At 35.3% G+C, this 18865-nt stretch overlaps 1 protein-coding gene across 1 annotated transcript in view; it reads left to right on the top strand.

Moving 5' to 3' along the window:
* WDR49 (WD repeat domain 49) overlaps nt 1–18865 on the top strand; it is a 147429-nt gene that overhangs the window by 27077 nt on the left and 101487 nt on the right. The window contains 2 exon segments of the mRNA XM_037729507.1: nt 5291–5467; nt 6334–6508. Coding sequence (XP_037585435.1) covers nt 5291–5467; nt 6334–6508 — 352 coding nt within the window.

Genomic DNA, 18865 nt, shown 5'->3' with positions numbered 1-18865 from the left:
GTTCACAGCTAATCTTGTTTTGTTTATACTTCCTCCCCATTAAGGTCTAAAACATCGTATCATTTCATCTGTACATATTTCTGTATTTCTAAAAGATGTCTCTATTTTAGCGTAGCCAAAATACCATCACACTTAATATCCACAGCAATATTTTCTTAATATCGTGAAATAGCCAGTCATGTACATATTTTCCTGATTAATAGTTTGTTCAATGAAGATCTGAATAAGGTCCAAATATTGTGAATGGTTATTATGTCTCTTGATATAAATGCTTTTTAAATTTTGTATATTTTTGCAAATTTTGGCTGTTGCTGTTGATGTTTCTGTTAAAGAAACCAAGGTTTTTCCTTTAGAATTTTCCACAGTCTGGATTTTACAGATTGTGTGTACATGGTGTTAATATGTCCACCCTGTTCCCTGAATTTTCTAGTCAATTGGTAGTCAAGCCTAAATCCTTGAGTAGTTTCAGAGTGGTTTGTTTAGAATAGGTGGTTTTGTCTTCTTCAGTCAGTAGGTACTAAATACGTGGTTCTTTCTCTTCTTGAGATGTTAGCAGTTATTGCTGATTATTCCTAGATCAATTTTTTAGGGGCCAGATGGTGTTTCTAATTTGATAATTTTTTTCCTTTAAGCTAGAATATCTCTATAAAAAAGAAATATCCCCATCAATCGTTTAGTTATCATGTGGTACAAATTAAGGGCAGAATAAATGCCTATTTTTTTCATGTTTATTTGCCAGTTTTCAAAATAATGAGCTGCTTTTCTAATATTCTCTAAAGATATTCTCTATTATTATCAGTATAATTGAAAAATAATGGGTTTAAAATTTGATTTGTTTTAATCTACTGAGTTGTTACCCCATTCAAAAATTGTACCCTCTTTAGAGTGGGAACTAATGCAAGTCGGCGTCAGTCTTTTTATAATCCTAACAGCTCTTGAAAGCTTCTTTGTTTCCTGGTATGACAAAATGTTCCAGAATCATCTTGTATATTTCCTATGCCAGACCTAAATCAACATTTCTCCAAAAAGCCAAGTTATTTTTAGTGGGAAAATGGATGCTTTATTGTTTGGAACCATAAATCATTCTCATCCTCATTAGCTTCCTATGCCCTGATCTGTTAATCCTCTCAAAATTACCATGGAGTAGATATTATTCCCACTTTGAAATGAGAGATTGCGAAAGGAGAAGTTGTATAATTTGCCCTAGGTCACACAGGATGTAATCAGTGTTGCCAAGATTTGTAAACTGAGGCAGCCTGACTTCAGGCCTGTGCTTCAGTCTTTGCTGCCTTCATAGTGGCTGCTAACATTGAATTCAGTTTCTTTTTGCTAAGTACCTGGTGCTAATACTTAACTTTTATGAATTAAAGGATAGTTCTAGTTCATATGATTTATTATAATATCTGTGTGCAGTATTCTGTTATCATATGGTGTTCATCTATTTCTTTTCAGCACTGATAAATTATAAAAAAAAAAAAAAAAAAAAATTTAGTTGAGTTCCGGGGTACATTTGCAGAATGTGCAGGTTACATAGGTACACATGTGCCATGGTGGTTTGCTATACCCATCAACCTGTCTTCTACATGAGGTATTTCTCCTAATGCTATCCCTTCCCTAGCCCCCGACTCCCCGACATGCCCTGGTGTGTGATGTTCCCTTCACTGTGTCCATGTATTCTCATTGTTCAACTCCCTCTTATGAGTAAGAACCTGTGATGTTTGGTTTTCTGTTCTTGGGTTAGTTTGCTGAGAATGGTGGTTCCCAACTTCATCCATGTCCCTGCAAAAGACATGAGCTCATCATTTTTTATGGCCGTATAGTATTCCATGAATATCTTAGCTTTTCTTGTGTGCTTACTCAACATAAAATCTTAAAGAATGTTGTTTTTCCTTTTAAAGCAGGTTTATTGAAACATAATTACCCACAATATACTGCATATGTGAAAAGTGTCCCAAGGTGATAGATTTTAATACATACATGTACCTGTGAAAAATCAACAGTACAAAGACAATGAACATATTAATCACCCTCAAAAGTTTTCTTGTGCTCTTTTGTAACTTCCCCAATTCCTTTTTTGTTAAGCAAGCACTGATCTGCTTTCTATCACTATAGATTAATTTGGATTTTCTAGAGTTTTGTAAAATTGACACCATACTGTGTTTATTCCTTTTTTTTTCTTAACTTGGCATAACTATTTTGAGATTTATCCATGTTTTGAGGTATATTACTAGTTTTTTATTGCTCTGTAGTATTCCATTATGTGGATGTAGCCTCACAAACACTTGGTATGATCAGTTATTTTTCTCTTAATTTTAGCCATTTTAAAAGGTCTGCATTTATATCTTATGGCTTTAATTCATATTTACCTGGTGACTAATAATCTTAAGCATATTTCCATGTGCTGGTTTGCTAAATGTATATCTGCTTTTGTAAAATGTCCATCCAAATCTTTTCCCTTTTATTGGGTTTATTATTATCACCATCATTGAGCTTTGAGAGCTTTTTTATATATTCTGGGTAGGTATAATTTATCAGGTGGCTACTTTGCAAAAATTGTATCTCAATTTTTACATTCTCTTAACACTGCCTTTGGTAATTCTCAAATTGTTTATTGTATAGAAATACAATAGATCTTTCAAAAATGACAATATACTCTTCAACTTTGCTGAAGTCATGTGCTAGGTTCTATAGTGCTTTTAAGCATTTCTAAAATTTTCTATATATACACTATCATATTATCTCCAAATAGTGACATAGAGCTAGTTTAACTTCCTCCTTTTCAATATTGATATTTTAAAATTTCATTTACTTAATTCATCTGTCTAGAAACTCCATACTATATTAAATAGAAGTGGTGACAGTGGACATCCTTGTCTTGTTTCTGATCTTATGGAAAATATATTTATTTTTTACCATTATATATGATGTCAGCTGTAGGGTTTTTGTTGTTGTGGTACATGCTGTTTATGAGGTTAAGAAAGTCTCTTCTATTCCTGGCTTGTTGAGTGTTTTTAATCATGAAAATGTGTTGGATTTTGTCAAATGCATTGTTTGCATCTGTTAAGATTATCTTATAGCTTTGTCTTTTATTAATATGATGTATTACTTCGATTTTTATGTTAAACCTTGCATTCCTGGGATAAATATTACTTTGCTATTATGTGTAAACATTTTGTATGTTGCTTCTCTTTGCTAGTATTTAGTAACTTTACATTTATATTCATAAGGGCTATAGATCTGCAGTTTTCTTTTCTTGTGATGTCTGTATGGTTTCAGTATTAGGATAACCCTGGCCTGATAAAATGATTTGAGAAGTGCTACCTTAGCTGTAATTTTTTGAAAGAGTTTGAGAAGTATTGGTATTATTTTTCTTGAAATGTTTGGTAGAGTTTGTCAGTGAAGCCATCTAATTGGAGATTTTCCTTGTGACACTTTTTGACCATTACTTTCATCTTTGTCATAGTTCTGTTGATATTTTGTCTTGAGTTGGTCTACATAGTTTTTGTGTTTCCTGAAATTTATTCATTTCATAAATGTTAATTTCTTGGCATATAATTATTTTGTTCTCTAATGCGTTATTTCTGTAACATTGATAGTACTGTCCCCTCTTATTTCGATTTTAATAATTCATATTGTTTTTTTTTGGTTAAAGTTTTGCCAATTTTGTTTATCTCTTCAAAGAACTAAGTTTGATTTTATTTTTTTTTTATTGCTTTTTATTCTCTGTTTTATATCTGTACTAATCTGTTTTTTTTCTTCCTTCTGCTGACTTTGGGTTTAGGTTGCTCTTTTTCTGGTTTCTTAAGACAGAAAGTTAGGTTATTGATTTCAGATTTTTTTAGATTGATGCTTGCAAATCTAAATTTCACTCTAGACATTGCTTTTACTCTATTCCGTAAGTTTTTTGTATGTTGCGTTTTTGTCTTCATTCATATGAATGTATTTTCTAATGTCTTGAGATTTCTTCTTTGGCCCATTGGTTACTTAGAAGTGTGTCATTTTATTTCCATGTAGCTGTGAATTTCCCAAATTTTATTTTGTTGAATGAAACTTCTAATATCATTCCATTGTGTTTGAAAATATAATGTATATAATTTCAAATCTTTTAAATTTATTGATTTATCACCTAATATATGGTCTACCCTGAAGAATGTTCTATGTACACTTGAGAAGAAATGCATCCTGCTGATGTTGGAATGAAGTGTTCTTTACACACGTGTTAGATCCAGTTGGTTTATAGTGTTTGTCAAGTCTTCATTTTCTTACTGATCTTCAGCTTAGTTGTTCTATTCATTATTGAAAGTAGAGTATTGAAATATCCAACTGTTATGATTGAAATGCCTACTCTGTCGTCAATAATTTTAGTTTTTACTTCATGGATTATGGGGCTCTGTTAGAAAAATGGCAGATGTAAATCTTACCTTCTCAGTAGTTGTATCAATGGACTAACCACTCCAATTAAAGGGCAAAGATTGGCAGAATGGCGATTTTAATAATTTATACATGTTTATGAAAATTCTCTATTTGATGAGACATCATTCTAATTATTTTCTTTTTTTAAATGGGAGTCTCACTATGTTGCTCAGGCTGTTCTTGAACTCCTGGCCTCAAGGAATCCTCCTGCCTTGGCCTCTCAAAGTGGTGGGATTACAGGCATGAGCCACCACACCCAGCCACATGCTTTCCTTTACTTCTTTAGAGCTTGTTTTCTTTAGTAGTTTGAACATTTATATATAAAAAATAGTTGAAGTCTTTTTCTAGTAAATCCAATGTGTGAAACTCCACAGGGACATTTTCTATTGACTCATTTTTATGTTTTTAAATAATTTTCCCTTTCTGAAATAGCCTTTAGGATTTTACTGGACTTCAGATAAAGCTACTGATAGAGTCTATATCAAATGATTTCCATGAAAGCCTCTATTTGCATCATAAAACATGATTTGTGAAGTTTCTGGTCTAACTGTATGATGCTGTATTTCTGTGCCTTAGTCTCTCCCATATGATTAGTGGTCTAGACTCCCACGGATGGGGATGTTGATGAGCGTGTGGAATGGGGGTAGGAAAGAAAGCATGTTCAAATGCCTCTAATGGGAAAAGTTTCTTCTTGGCTAGATTCCAAAGTTAGGATAAAGTACATTTGTGCTGCTGTTCTTTACTTCTGTAAAACTGTTAAGGATCCTCAGAGAAAAAAAAGTCTGATTTGGCAATTAGATTGGCATGTCTGCTTTGCGTATTAATTTTGCTAAATCCATCAGAAATGGTTTGATTTTCTAATCTGCTACTACTTTAGATAGCAGTGGCTTTTACAAGTAAAGAGATTTGTTTCTATGATCTGCTGTCCAAAGAAGAATTTGCTTGCCAATATAAACTCCAAGGCCTGAAAGGAACACCAATTTGCATGGATTATTGGTATGATCCTCTTGATGCCAATGAATCAATTCTTTCTTTTGGAGATATAACTGGAAAGGTAAGTGAGGGTAGATTAAGATTGAATATTATGGATTTAATCATGAAAGTGTGGTTTAAAACAAATTAAAATGCAAAGAGTGTGACCTCCAAATTTAATTACATTATGGATTATATACACATTGGACATTAAAGAGATGGATTAGGTCATAGTTTGTCTTCTTGCTTACAAAAACAAATCTTCATTATGTGTGTGGGTTTGTCTTTTTGGTTTGTGTATAGTCTCACTTTTCTCATTTAGAAAAAAAGATCTTGCTAACTTATTTTTTTTTTTTACCATAGAATGCTTGATTTATTAGATCCCAATAGGAATAAACGCTTAATATTAAGTGTCTACATTTATCCCTCATCATTCTTTCAAATTTATTGTTCTGATTTTCCTACATAGTGTATTAGGTTTCTCAGTACCAATTTCCTAGTGAGTGCTCATTGCCTGTATCATATAACAAAAGGATTAGAGAGGGCAGCTCTGATACGTAGATATTGGATACAATTATTTCTGTCTTCCTATCAAATTTCACTCAACCTATGAAAAATTATTACTTACTGAATGAAACTAGATTATGTCTGTGACCTCTGAGGTAGCCTAATTTGAACAATTTCCTTTTGTAATTGTGAAAACTTTTCATTCTTCCTGTTTTTAATGACAAATGTATCTTAAAAACAAGACTGCCCTTTGGTAATTGTATCAGCAACCTCATAAATGTTCTGTTTTTTTTGTTAGTATAACTGCCTGCATTCTTTAAATAATATTAAAGAAATTCTTATTAAGTTAATAGCTACTCCTTATTAAACAAAAATTACATAGAATCTTCTTGCAACAGTTATCCTGTCCATGATTGTTTTTCTTTCAATGTCTCTGTCAAGGTTCAAGCAATTGTTTTCACAGCAGCCTTGATTTCCCTGTTTGATTGGCCTGCTAGTGCATGTGAAGATGGAGAAGCCACCATGACTATTAACTGGGCGGAGCTGCTCTCTGGATGTCATAAATGTTGCCATATATTAGAGCATACACTTCATCATGGAGATTGGGTCAGGCAAGGTGTTGAATTTGAACTGTAATGAAAGTAAAGGGTCACCTCTGACTTGTACATGTATATTCTTTGATGAAAATGTTTCACACAAAACATTTAAGTCTAGAAACCAATAATTGGTTCTCTGAAGGTTGTGGTCTGGACCCTGCTATCCCTTGAATGCTAGCAGGTATTCTTTCTTTCCCTCCCTTCCTCCCTCCTTCCCTGCCTTTCTTCCTCCTGAATTTATGCCTCATACAATTAATTCAGGTGACCTATGTACTCAAGAAATCTTAAGAGAAAGGAAAGCATTGTCAGAATTCATTTAGCTTCAACTCAACTCTGATCCTAGCTAATCTCATCTAGTTGCATTCGGGTCCGCTTAATAAAAGAATTTAAAAAGTTCCCTCAAAATCATTCCTTTGTTTTCTTTATGTTCTCATGGGAAGCATATTAGTTTGGCAGCCTTTAAAATTACATTGTCTTAATTTTTTTTTTGACATAAGACTGAATTTCTTTAATCTAGAGTACTAGAGTGGCAGCTCTCTGTGTAATAAAACTATGTTATAAAATTAACTTCTATAGAAAATCAGAACTTTCTCAAAATCTAGTCACCAATGAATTAGTTTCATAAAATACCTTAATTTCATCTAATGGTTCAAGATTCAAAAATGTGCAATGTCTGCACCGATATTTCTTTGTTTAGATACTAAGGACTATGGTAATTTTCTCACTTCTAAATTGCTACATTAAAGAATGCCCACTGAAAAGAATGAAAATTAACGATCTCATTGACTTTAATGAAATTTGATGACATTAACATTATTGGTCTGTTCCTGATACAGTTTGAAGAAGAGGCAGTCAACATGGACTGCCATAAAAAAGTTGGCTTTTATGGTAATTTTACCCTGTTAGGGTTTCAGGAGGTTGAAACTAATTCTTTAATGTGTGCCCACAGTAACAATTTCCTATGTGAGGAACTATGTGCTCTGCATTTTTTTCTTTGATATAAATCATACCATGTCTTTAGTACCTTCTAGATATCTTTTAATTCTGGCATGACATTAATTGTGGAAAAAACAAAAGATGACATTTTTGGTCATCTGCTAAGTGTGATGGGCACAAAATTATATGTTAAGTTTTCATAACATGGAAATGGAATCACAGTATTAAAAATAGACTGAATGGAGCTATTTCTCCTTCTGAAAAACATATTCTTTTATTCATATTCATTTGTTCTTTAGATACATATGCCAAAGACTAGATTATAATAATTAAGTGGGCCGGGCACAGTGATTTACGCCTGTAATCCCAGGACTTTGGGAGGCCAGGGAGGGCAGATCACAAGGTCAAGAGATCGAGATTATCCTGGCCAACATGGTGAAACCCTGTCTTTTCTAAAAATACAAAAATTAGCTGGGTGTGGTGGTGCACATCTGTAGCCCCAGCTACTTGGAAGGCTGAGGCGGGAGAATTGCTTGGGCCAGGAGGCGGAGGTTGCAGTGAGCCGGCATTGTGCCACTGTACTCCAGCCTGGGTGACAGAGTGAGACTCAGTCTCCAAAAATAAGTAAATAAATGATAGTTCTTGAAATTTACTCCCAATGGGTTCTCTGAAATTTAATGTATTATTTGAGTCCATAATCAAATTAATATGAGAAGCCAATAGAAAGCCATCTTAAAAAAGGCTGGAGAGATAAATAAGGCTTTTAAATTGTGATTGTCTTTTCCAATGATACATAGTATCTAAATACTCTTTATGTTCAGAAAGAGAATGGGGAAACTCATTGCAGACTCTGCCTCAATTTTACTTAAGGCTCTTAAAAAATCACCCATACCGATGAAGTAACCTGTCGGTGAGAATTTGTCTCTTAAGTTATAGGACAAGGATTGTTCTCTAGGTCAATGTGGATTTGTTACTTATTATGCATCTATCATTTCATTCTGATCTTTGATTCCCTCCTCTATTGACAAAAAGACATGGAAATTTAGTATTAACAGATTTATGTTTATGTGCTAAGGAGTCCAATTTCACAGTCTGGCCTCAAATCACTGCAAAGTAGGAATTGGCTACAGAAAAGTTTAGCATATATATAAAGAACTACATATGTAATACAAATTGTATATGTGTGTGTACCTATGTAGTTAAGAGCCTATCTTATTCATATTACATATTTCTCAGTTCTTTGAATAAAATATTATAATCAAGTAGATAATTTTTAGAACAGGAATACACACATATACCTTTACTTTAGATATTTTATTTGAATTATGGACTTGCGTATCAATCCGTCAATAATTATTTCTTGATCTTTTATGTGTCTAAAAAGGGTCCTTAGGCATTTGAGACTACAGAAGATTAATTATAGACTTAACCCTCAGAAAACTTAATAACTGAAAGAAATAGAAACTAACACAAGCCATCTTAGTAGAACATCGTCCAGTGGTACTGAAAATTAACGACTAAATCTTATAAATAAGATTTTGACTCCTAAAGCAGTTCTTAGCCCTGGAAAGCCATAAGGAAAAGCTTTAAGGATCAGGGGTGATAATTGAAGGATGGTGAGAAAAAGAACATGGGTAACATGAGCAAAAATAGACAAGCAGACACAATGACAGAAGGAGACGTAGACATGAATAGATCAGACACTGAATATTAGAGAAATAGAAACAAATAGATCAAATGGGGACATAAGATTGGAAGATATTGGCTGTGAAACATTGAAGGCTTTTGAGGAAACTTGGACAGACCCGATGCCGACAGCATTTAGGAAAAGATTACTTGGTAGTTTGTTCAGCATGGGTTGGAAGAGAAAGAAACTGCAATCAGACTGGCTAGTTAGAAGATTTTTGACCATCAGAAAATAGAAAAGATAAAGAAAGGACAGAAATAGGCCACTTTCTGAAGCAACAGTCTTCAGGACTTGAGGTCTAAAAATGTGGAATGATAAACCGTGTTAGGATGTCATACTGCTTTCCATTCCCAGGTGATGAGTTTATTTGATTATAGATCCCCACTTGGCCCAATGCTCAGACTCTTCCCAGCTCATCTTCTCCTCTGGAGGAGTCTTCATTCTGAGTTAACCCAGATTCCGACACCAAAGATGAGTCTTCCTTTAAAACTTTTTTGCTTAAGGTTTTCCTGTTTGAGATGGAATCTCACTCACTCTGTTACCAAGGCTGCAGTGCAGTAGTGTGATCTTGACTCACTGCAACCTCCACCTCCCAGGTTCAGCGATTCTTGTGCCTCAGCCTCCTGAGTAGCTGGGATTAGAGGTACATGCCACCATGCCTGGGTAATTTTTGTATTTTTAGTAAAGACGGGGTTTCACCACGTTGACCAGGCCGGTCTCGAACTCCTGACCTCAAGTAATCCACTCATCTGGGCCTCCCAAAGTGCTGGGATTACAGGCATGAGCCACTGTACTCGTTCTGCCACAGAAGAGTCTTTCTTGCCAATGTTTTCCCTGAAATATCTTTTATTTTTTGCCGCTTCACCTCAGATTCAAACTCTATTTTGCCTCTTCTTCTAATGCAAACGAACTCTGAATTGCATTATTTGCAAGGTTCTCAATTTTGGCATTGCTCCTGGATTCTTTAAAATCTTGCTTTCCAGTGCTGCCCACCCTGTGAACCAAACCTACCCATTTCTGTACCCACATGTTAGAATTTGGGTCCTGTCTCTTATTTTCCTAGGCCTAGAAGGAAATTTGAATGCCTTAGATGCAAATCATATTTACGTGTAAATGGAAATTAAAGCATCCTTCTTGAGGCAAGCACTATATTCTTTACTCACTATAGCACATAATACAAAGTTTTATAAGATTTTGTCTTTATCGCTGATCTTAAGTCATTTATTATGATATGCCTTAGTTTTTCTTGGGGTGTATATGTATGTGTTTATCCTGGTTAAAATTCATTAAAATTCTTGGATTTGTGGATATGTCGTTTTCATTAAACTTGGAAATGTTTTGGTTTTTTCTTCTTTTTTTTTTTTTCCTTTCTTTCACTCTTTCATACACCATCATTCAGTCAATCTTCTCAGCTCACTCCTATGCTGGGATTACAGGCGTGAGCTACCATGCCTGGCCTTTTTTTTTTTTTTTTTCCTGGGACTCTAATTCTCTGCCTTTCCAGAACCCTGCCCCACATTTCCTAGCTGCTTCATCATCTTCCAACTCTAATCTTTGTTTCTCCAACTCTAGAGGTTGCTAGGCTCTGCGTGGTTTCTTGCCCTGTGTGCTGATAGTTTGGAAATCTCTTCCAAGAAAGTTGGAGCGATTGCAGGGCTCCCTTCATTTGTTTCTATTCTTTCAGGGTTCACAGTTTTTCTTTGCCTATTGTCAAATACTTGAAAATATTGTTGCTAATATTTTTCTAGTTTTCTAGTTGTTTATGGTGGAAGATTAAATTCAGTCCTTGTTATGCCATCATGGCTGGAAGCAGAAATCCAGCACAATGCTTTTTAAATAGTGAGCAAATATTTGTTGATCATTTAGCCACTTTCTTTTGTTATTTCAGCCACCTTAACAATCCTTTACCAGCTGCAAAGATAGGAGATTCTATGTGGTATTCATCCAAAAAAAAAAAAAAAAAAACCACACATTTGTTAGGTAATCACTATGTAATAGGCACAGTACTAAGCACTGGCATATTTCAGTTGAATCCTGAAAACTTAACTTGTAACATCCCACTAAGAAGATTTAAAAATAATTTCAAGGCTTATTATCGTGTTCACTTTGAAGCACTCAAAACTGAGCAGCCAGTTAGTAACACTTAATGAAGCATCCTTCTGCACGTTATTGTGTACTAGGAGCTCTGTGATAATTATTGTAGGGAACAATGGATAATTTATCAAAGGATGCTGGAGTGAGTGTCTTGTTGAGATTGGTTCAGGGCAGAGAAGAATTAGCAGCTTATCTATTTGGTGCTGAGAAACTGAGCTGTATTTTTGCATTAGTGTATGCCGAAATGAGTTATCTGAAGTCTTGTGAAAGCATTACTTTTCTTCTTCCTTTTTTCTTTTTTAAAGTTTCACTTGTGTCTCCAATTAATAATTCCTATTAATTTCTTCTATGGAATTTTATGTTTTGATTGTGAACAAAAAAAGCTGTTTTACAATTTGGCTTTGAAGGTCTTAAAGTATTGAGTGAATTTTATTGAAAAATATTTCAAAAGAAATAAATATCAAAAGAAATTATGCTTAATATTTGTAGAATTTCTTCTTTAAAAAAAAGGAGAGCCAGGAGTGGTGGTCCATGCCTGTAATCCTAGCATTTTAGGAGGCCAAGGCAGGTAGATTGCTTGAGCGTAAGAGTTTGAGACCAGCCTGAGCAACAGGCTTTACAAAACCAGTCTCTACAAAAAATACCAAAATTAGCTAGGTGTGTTCCTGTAGCCCTAGCTACCCAGGAGGCTAAGGTGTGAGGATCACCCAAGCCCAGGAGATTGAGGCTGCAATGAGCCATGATCACCACTATGCTCCTCACATACCTCTGAATGATGAATCTACTTCAGTCCTAACCAATAAAGGAATGCCTTTTCTTAGATATAGCAATAGAGATCAGAAGCTTAAATATGACTTTCTGTTGTTGTTTGAAGCTCAGTTATTTCAATATGAGAAAAGAGAGGAAGACTGAAATGAAGACAGGAGGAGGAAAGGCAGGATGGAGTCAAATGTAACATAGTGGGATTTGTAGTTATTATGTATTCTGCTCCTTTATCTGCAAGACTTGTTCTATCAGGAGCAAGCAACCAATGGCTGTTTAACTTGGTATTCTCTCCAGCCCAGCAACATGATTCACTATTCTTAGAACTCAAAGTTTTTTTGGTGATTTTCTTCTCAGTGTGAGGAGGGAATATACAGTTGAAGAAAGAAAAGCACATGAGCAAGTATGCTAATAATTTTTATTGAAGCTAAGGGTAAAATATCTATAAAACTGAAATGTCAAAGGGAAAACAGTTTCAGACAGAAGAGTATTAGCATACTGCTTTAAGATAAGCTTCAGATTTCTTATTTAAAACTTTGAAGGAGTAAATGTTTTCCTCTTGTCTGAGTGGTTCTGTGTCAAATTTTAATGGAAAAATAATTACATTCTGAAATGTTTGTAAGATAATTATGGAGATTTTGGGTAATAGTGCTAAAACATTAATGTCTTGAATCTCAGAGAATTTTTCTTTTTAATAATTGCCTCCTCATATAGACTTTTTTAAAATCACTGGAAACCTTGGAAACCATAGCTTGGGAATGCAGATATTGAAAGAATGAGGTCGGGTGCAGTGCCTCACGCCTGTAATCCCAGAACGCTGAGAGGCTCAGGCAGGCAGATCACCTGAGGTCAGGAGTTCGAGACCAGGCTGGCCAACATGAAGAAACCCTGTCTCTACTAAAAATACAAAAATTAGCCGGGTATGTTGGCAGGCGCCTGTAATCCCAGCTACTTGAAAGGCGAAGGCAGGAGAATCACTTGAGCTCGGGAGATGGAGGTTGCAGTGAGCCAAGATGGTGCCACTTCACTTCAGCCTAGGTGACAGAGTGAGACTCCATCTCAAAAAAAGGAAAAAAGGAAAGGAAGGAAGAAAAAGAAAGGAAAGAAGGAAGGAAGGAATAGCAACAAAAATCATTGATATATTATTGCATTGAAAGTAAAGTGTTTTCTCCCCTTTGACCAGGGCTAGAAAAAAAAAAAAAATATGAACTGTTAAAAAAAAAAAAAAAAAAAAAAAAAAAAAGCAAATCTCGATTTTGTTGAGACAGAGTGTTGCCCTGTCACTCAGGCTGCAGTGTGCGATCTTGGCTCACTGCAACCTCTGCCTTCTGGGGTTCAAGTGATTCTCCTGCCTCAGCCTCCCAAGTATCTGGAACTACAATCCTGCACAACCATGCCCAGCTAATTTTTGTATTTTTAGTAGAGATGGGGTTTTGCCATGTTGGCCAGGCTGGTCTTGAACTCCTGAACTCAGGCAATCCACCTGCCTCGGCCTCCCAAAGTGCTGAGATTACAGGTGTGAGCCACTGGGCCTGGCCGCGAATTGCTACACTAATTAATGGAACAAGTGTCAGAAAATTTAGAATAGAGACTCCTCAGGGAGTCTTCCTGATAGGGACTAAGTTGGCAGAGAGGCCAGATTTAATATCTTGCTTGTGTGTGGCTCTACTTCCCTGCATCTAAATCAGTCTTCCAGACACTACTGTGGTTAGCTAGAGTACACTGCCTTTCCTACCAGTTCTGTCACTATGGTTAAAGCAGTTGGAATCAGCTGTGAGCAGCTGCCCAGGTTTTAGGAAAGGGCTCTATTTCCTACAGCTTGTAAGTAGAAGAATAAGATTCATTTGTATCAGGCATTTGAGGAATTAAATTAATTGCATTGTTTTTAAATATACTGGTAGTGCTGAATTCTTAAAGATAGTTATACTTTCTTTGTTTTGAGGATAAAGAATAGGTGTATGTATTTATATGCACATGAGATGTCGAGGCATGAAATGTGAACTAAGCACAACCTGGGGACTGGGGTATCCATCGCCTCAAACATTTACACTTTGAGTTACAAACAATCCAATTACACTCTTTATTTTAAAATATACAATTACATTATTATTGACTATAGTCACCCTGCTGTGCTATCAAAGCATAGTCTCACTCTTAAGTATTTTTTTTTTTTTTTTTTATAACAACCCTCACCTCCTCACTAGGCCCTTACTAGCATTCCCAGCTTCTTGCAGCTATTCTCCCACTCTCTATGTTCATGGGTTCCATTGTTTTCATATTAAGATCCTACAAATAAGTGACAACATGCAACGTTTGTCTTTTTGTGCCTGGCTTATTTTGCTTAACATAAGATTTCTTCGCAGTTAAATCTTGGTGGGTTGTATGTATCCAGGAATTTTTTCATTTCTTCTAGATTTTTCCAACTTACTGGCATATAGTTGCTCATAGTAACCATTAACAATCCTTTGAATTTCTGCAGTATCAGTAATAATGCCTTTTCATTTCTGATTTATTTGGGTATTCTCTTGTTTTTCTTAGTCTAGCTAAAGATTTGTCACTTGTTTAACTTTTCCAAAAATGAACTTTTTGTTTCATTGATCTGTTGTGTTTTTCTTTCAATTTTATTTATTTCGGCTCTGATCTTTATTATTTCTTTTCTTCTACTAATTTTGGTTTTGTTTTATTCTTGCTTTTGTAGTTCTTTAAGATGTACCACTGAACTGTTCATCTGAAGTTTTTCCTCTTTTCCAATGAAGGCACTTTTAGCTATAAAATTCTCTCTTAGTACTGCTTTTACTGTATCCCATAGGTTTTAGTATGTAGCTTTTTCATTATCATTTGTTTCCAGTAATTTTTAAATTTCCTCTTAATTTCTTCACTGACTTACTGGTTATTCAAGAGAATATTGTTTAATTTCTTTGTATTTATATAGTTTCCAGAATTACTTGTTATTAATTTCTAGTTTTATTCATTGTGATGAGAGAAAACAGTCAATATTGTTTCAATTTTTTGAATGTCTTAAGACATTTTTTGATACCTAACATATGGTATATCCTTAAGAATTATTCATGTGCTGAGGAAAAGAATGTATTCTGCAGCTCTTGGATGGAATATTTTGTAAATATCTGTGGGATCCATTTGGTCCATAGTGTAGATTAAGTCAGGTGTTTCTTGATTTTCTTTTCAGAAGTTCTGTCCAGTGCTGAAAGTGGGGTGTTGATGTCTCCAGATATTATTTTATCAAGGCCTATCTTTCTTTTCAGCTCTGATAATATTTGCTTTATATATCAAAGTGCTCCATGTAGGGTGCTTTTATATTTAAAGTTTGTTATATGTCTTGCTGCATTGACCCCTTTATCATTATATGGTGATGTTCTTTGTATCTTATAGTTTTTGTCTTGAAATCTATTTTGTCTGATAAAAGTTTTAGTGACTCCTACTCTTTTTGGTCTTCATTGGCATAGAATCTCTCTTTCATCCCTTTCATCTTGTGTGTTTCAGTCTATGTGTGCGTTTACAGGTGAAGTATGTTTCTTGTAGGCAATAGATCAATGTGTCTTGTTTTTTGCCCATTCAGCCAGTCTGTCTTCGATTAAAGAGTTTAGTCCATTTACATGCAATATTATTATTGAGTAAAGACATACTCTTGCCATTTTGTGATTTGTTTTCTGGCTTTCTCTTTCTTCTGTTTCCTCTATATCTTCCTCTAGCGAGGGTGATTGTATCTGGTAATATTAATTTCTTGCTTTTTATTTTTTGTATATTCACTTTTTTTGGTTTGAGGTTACCATGAGACTTGCAAATTCTATCTTACAAACCCATTATTTTAAGCTGAAAACAATGCTATTTACATGAACACACAAAAAATAAAAACTCCATACTTGAACTTCCTGATTTTTCTTTTTGTTGTTTCTATTTATCTTATTGTACTATGTCTTGAAAAGTCATTGTAGTTATTGATTGGTTCATCACATTTAGTCTTTCTATTCCAGATAGTAATAGTTTACACAGCACAGTGTCATATTTTGTGGCTTTCTGTGCACTTACTATTACCAATGAGTTTTGTACCCTTAGATGATTATTCATTGCTCATTAATGCCCTTTTCTTTCTGACTATAGTATTCTTAGCATTTCAGATCTCAGACCAGATTTGAGATAATTCTCTGGATGACCAGATAGAGATTCTTGTTCTCTCCCTTACTTTCTCCCAAACATACAGAGATCTCTCTTTCTGTGCCAAGCCATTTAAAGCTGGGGGTGGAGTGACAAGCACCCCAGTGGCCACCACTACTCTGACTATGCTGGGTCAGACCTGAAGCCAGCATAGCACTGGGTCTCACTCAAGATCTGCTTTAACCACTCCGTGGCTACAGCCTATGTTCATTCAAGGCCCTGGGGCTCTGCAGTCAGCCAGTGACAAATCCAGCCAGACCTGTGTCTTTGCCTTTAGGTCAGGAAGGTCCCCCAGCCCCTGGGTGGGTCCCAAAATGCCGTCTGCAAGTCAGGGACTAGAGTCAAAAACTTTAGAAGTCGCAATCAGTTTCCCAATATTTTATTGAAGATTTTTGCATCTATGTTCATCATGGATATTGGCCTGAAATTTTCTTTTTTTGTTGAGTCTCTGCTGGGTTTTGGTATCAGGGTGATGTTGGTCTCAAAAGTATTTGGGAAGGATTCCCTCATTTTGTATTGTTTGGACTCGTTTCAGAAGGAGTAGTACCAACTCCTTTTTGTACATCTGGTAGAATTCCGCTGTGAATTCGTCTGGTCCTGGTCTTTTTTTGGTTGGTAAGCTATTAATCGCCACCTCAACTTCAGTCCTTGTTATTGGTTGACTCAGGGTTTCAACTACTTCCTGGTTTAGTCTAGGGAGGGTGCAAGCGTCCAGGAATTTTTCCATTTCTTCCAGATTTACTGGTTTATGTGCATAGAGTTGTTTGTAGTAATCTCTGATTGTAGTTTGTATTTCTGTGGAATCGGTGGTGATACTCAAGTTCAGGCCCTTGGGATGGGTGGTTCCCCTCTGGCTAAGGCTCCCTCTCTGGGTGGCCATCAGTTGAGTTTGGTCCAGGTTTCCTTTCTGCTTTACCAGGACAGTACAGAGTTCAATGCCACACAATTGCTGTGCTCTGCTTTCCCCAGTTCCCAGAGAAGCTCTCAGCACCACACTGCTGCTGCTGCTGCTAGGGGTGCTGTTCTTGATTCAGGATTGTTTTTTTCTATCTCTGCAGTGCTTTTTCAGCAATATGAAGTGAAAACCAGGTATAATGAGGGCTCACCTAATTTTTGTTTTTTATAAAAGTTTTTTCTGTGTAGACAGTTAAAATGGTGTCCTTATAGGGGTATGGGGGAGAATTGGTGGAGCCTTCTGTTCCATCATCCTGCTCCACTTCCCCAATTATCTTTCTTATCTTTTCTCTTTTACATGATGGTTACTCAGTTTAGAGAAGCCTATGGTGGACTAGGGCATGGAACTCCAACTTCAAAATAAGAATTAAAACTAAAAAACTCCCTCAAGAGAACCTCAAAGAAAATTCAAAGCAGGGTGTTTTCCCAAGTCACATGGTTCGTAATGTAAAAGCCTGAAAAATGATAAGAATTCCTATTTAGAATTGGCCCAATTTTCTACCCTGCCACAATGTCTATCTGTTGGCAAATGTTACAGAGTGCCTTATTTTATCTTAATCTAAGTGCACTTAATATCATTACTTAGTTTTTAAGGTATCACTTTTCATTTTCAAATCACTTTCCTGCATTAACTAATTGCTGTTACACAGGGTCATTTTGACAGCACACATGAGGACAAAGATTGATGGCAGGGTCCCTTAATGTCTTTTTTATAACTATGTGGCAAGAGAATGAAAGAGTTGAAAGTTAGCATCTTAATAGAAAAATATAATGAAGTTTTTTTCCCTCTATAATGTTATATAAAGGTAATTTTAAAATATTTTCCTCTACCAATTCAAAATCATACTGAGGATATTAACAAGAAATCATTTATTTTACCAGCTCATCCTGCTCCTAAGCTTGATATTTTTAAAAATTTTCCGTCATAAGCTATCATTTCCTTACCGCAATTCAAGAAGTGAGAAAAACATTTTTATTTATCAGATAATTTGATTTTAAGGAAATGGCTTTTTCTCTCACCTTTTACTCAGGCATTCTCAGGAACTCTGACATTCTACAATTTAATCAGAAACAAGTTATATCTTGGTTTAGACATTAAGTGTGAATTGTTGAGCCTCCAATATGTAATACTGCAGGCCCATAAATGTCATTTTGTAACCTGTAGATTTAAATCTTCAAGCAATACTTTGGATGTCAGAGCAGCATACACTACTTTGTGTCTTTCTTTATAAGCTGAAAAGTAAAGATGATAGTTGGATGTAATGAAGAAACACATGAGCGAAGTAATTTTCTGGGTAGGAATGTTTATTATGTTGGTGTTGTAATTGTATTATGGGATTTCCATAGACTTGAAAATATAGTATTACATTGTATAGTTTAGATCTTACAATATTGCTTTACTGAGTGTCAAGTCATATAACCCTTTTTTGTAAACAAAGAATATTTTCAGTGAGGTTGCTTCCTGAATAATTGCCATCAGATTTTATACCATTGGAACTTCTAATAAAGTAGTAGTAATAGTGCAGCAGGTAATCATGGGACTTTATGTCCTTGAAATTGCTCTCTAAAACTTAAAGGACTCTCCTTTATAGAAACTGATTACTTTCCAGATCTTTGCCTGTCTTTCTCTTCCTCTTGTCCTTCTTTCTTTTTCCTCCCTTTTTTTCTTTCTTCCTTCAAGAAGAAAAGAGAAAAGGATGAGAGAGAGAGCAGGGAGGACATAGAAATGCTGTTCTATTAATAAGAGGTAATAGAAAAGTGATCAGGAAAG

This window comes from Cebus imitator, unplaced genomic scaffold (genome assembly GCF_001604975.1).
Source record: "Cebus imitator isolate Cc_AM_T3 unplaced genomic scaffold, Cebus_imitator-1.0 Scaffold308, whole genome shotgun sequence".
Taxonomy (NCBI): Eukaryota; Metazoa; Chordata; class Mammalia; order Primates; family Cebidae; genus Cebus; species Cebus imitator.
Note: the sequence above shows the minus strand (reverse complement) of the source record. Positions and strands in the feature narration are given on the sequence as shown.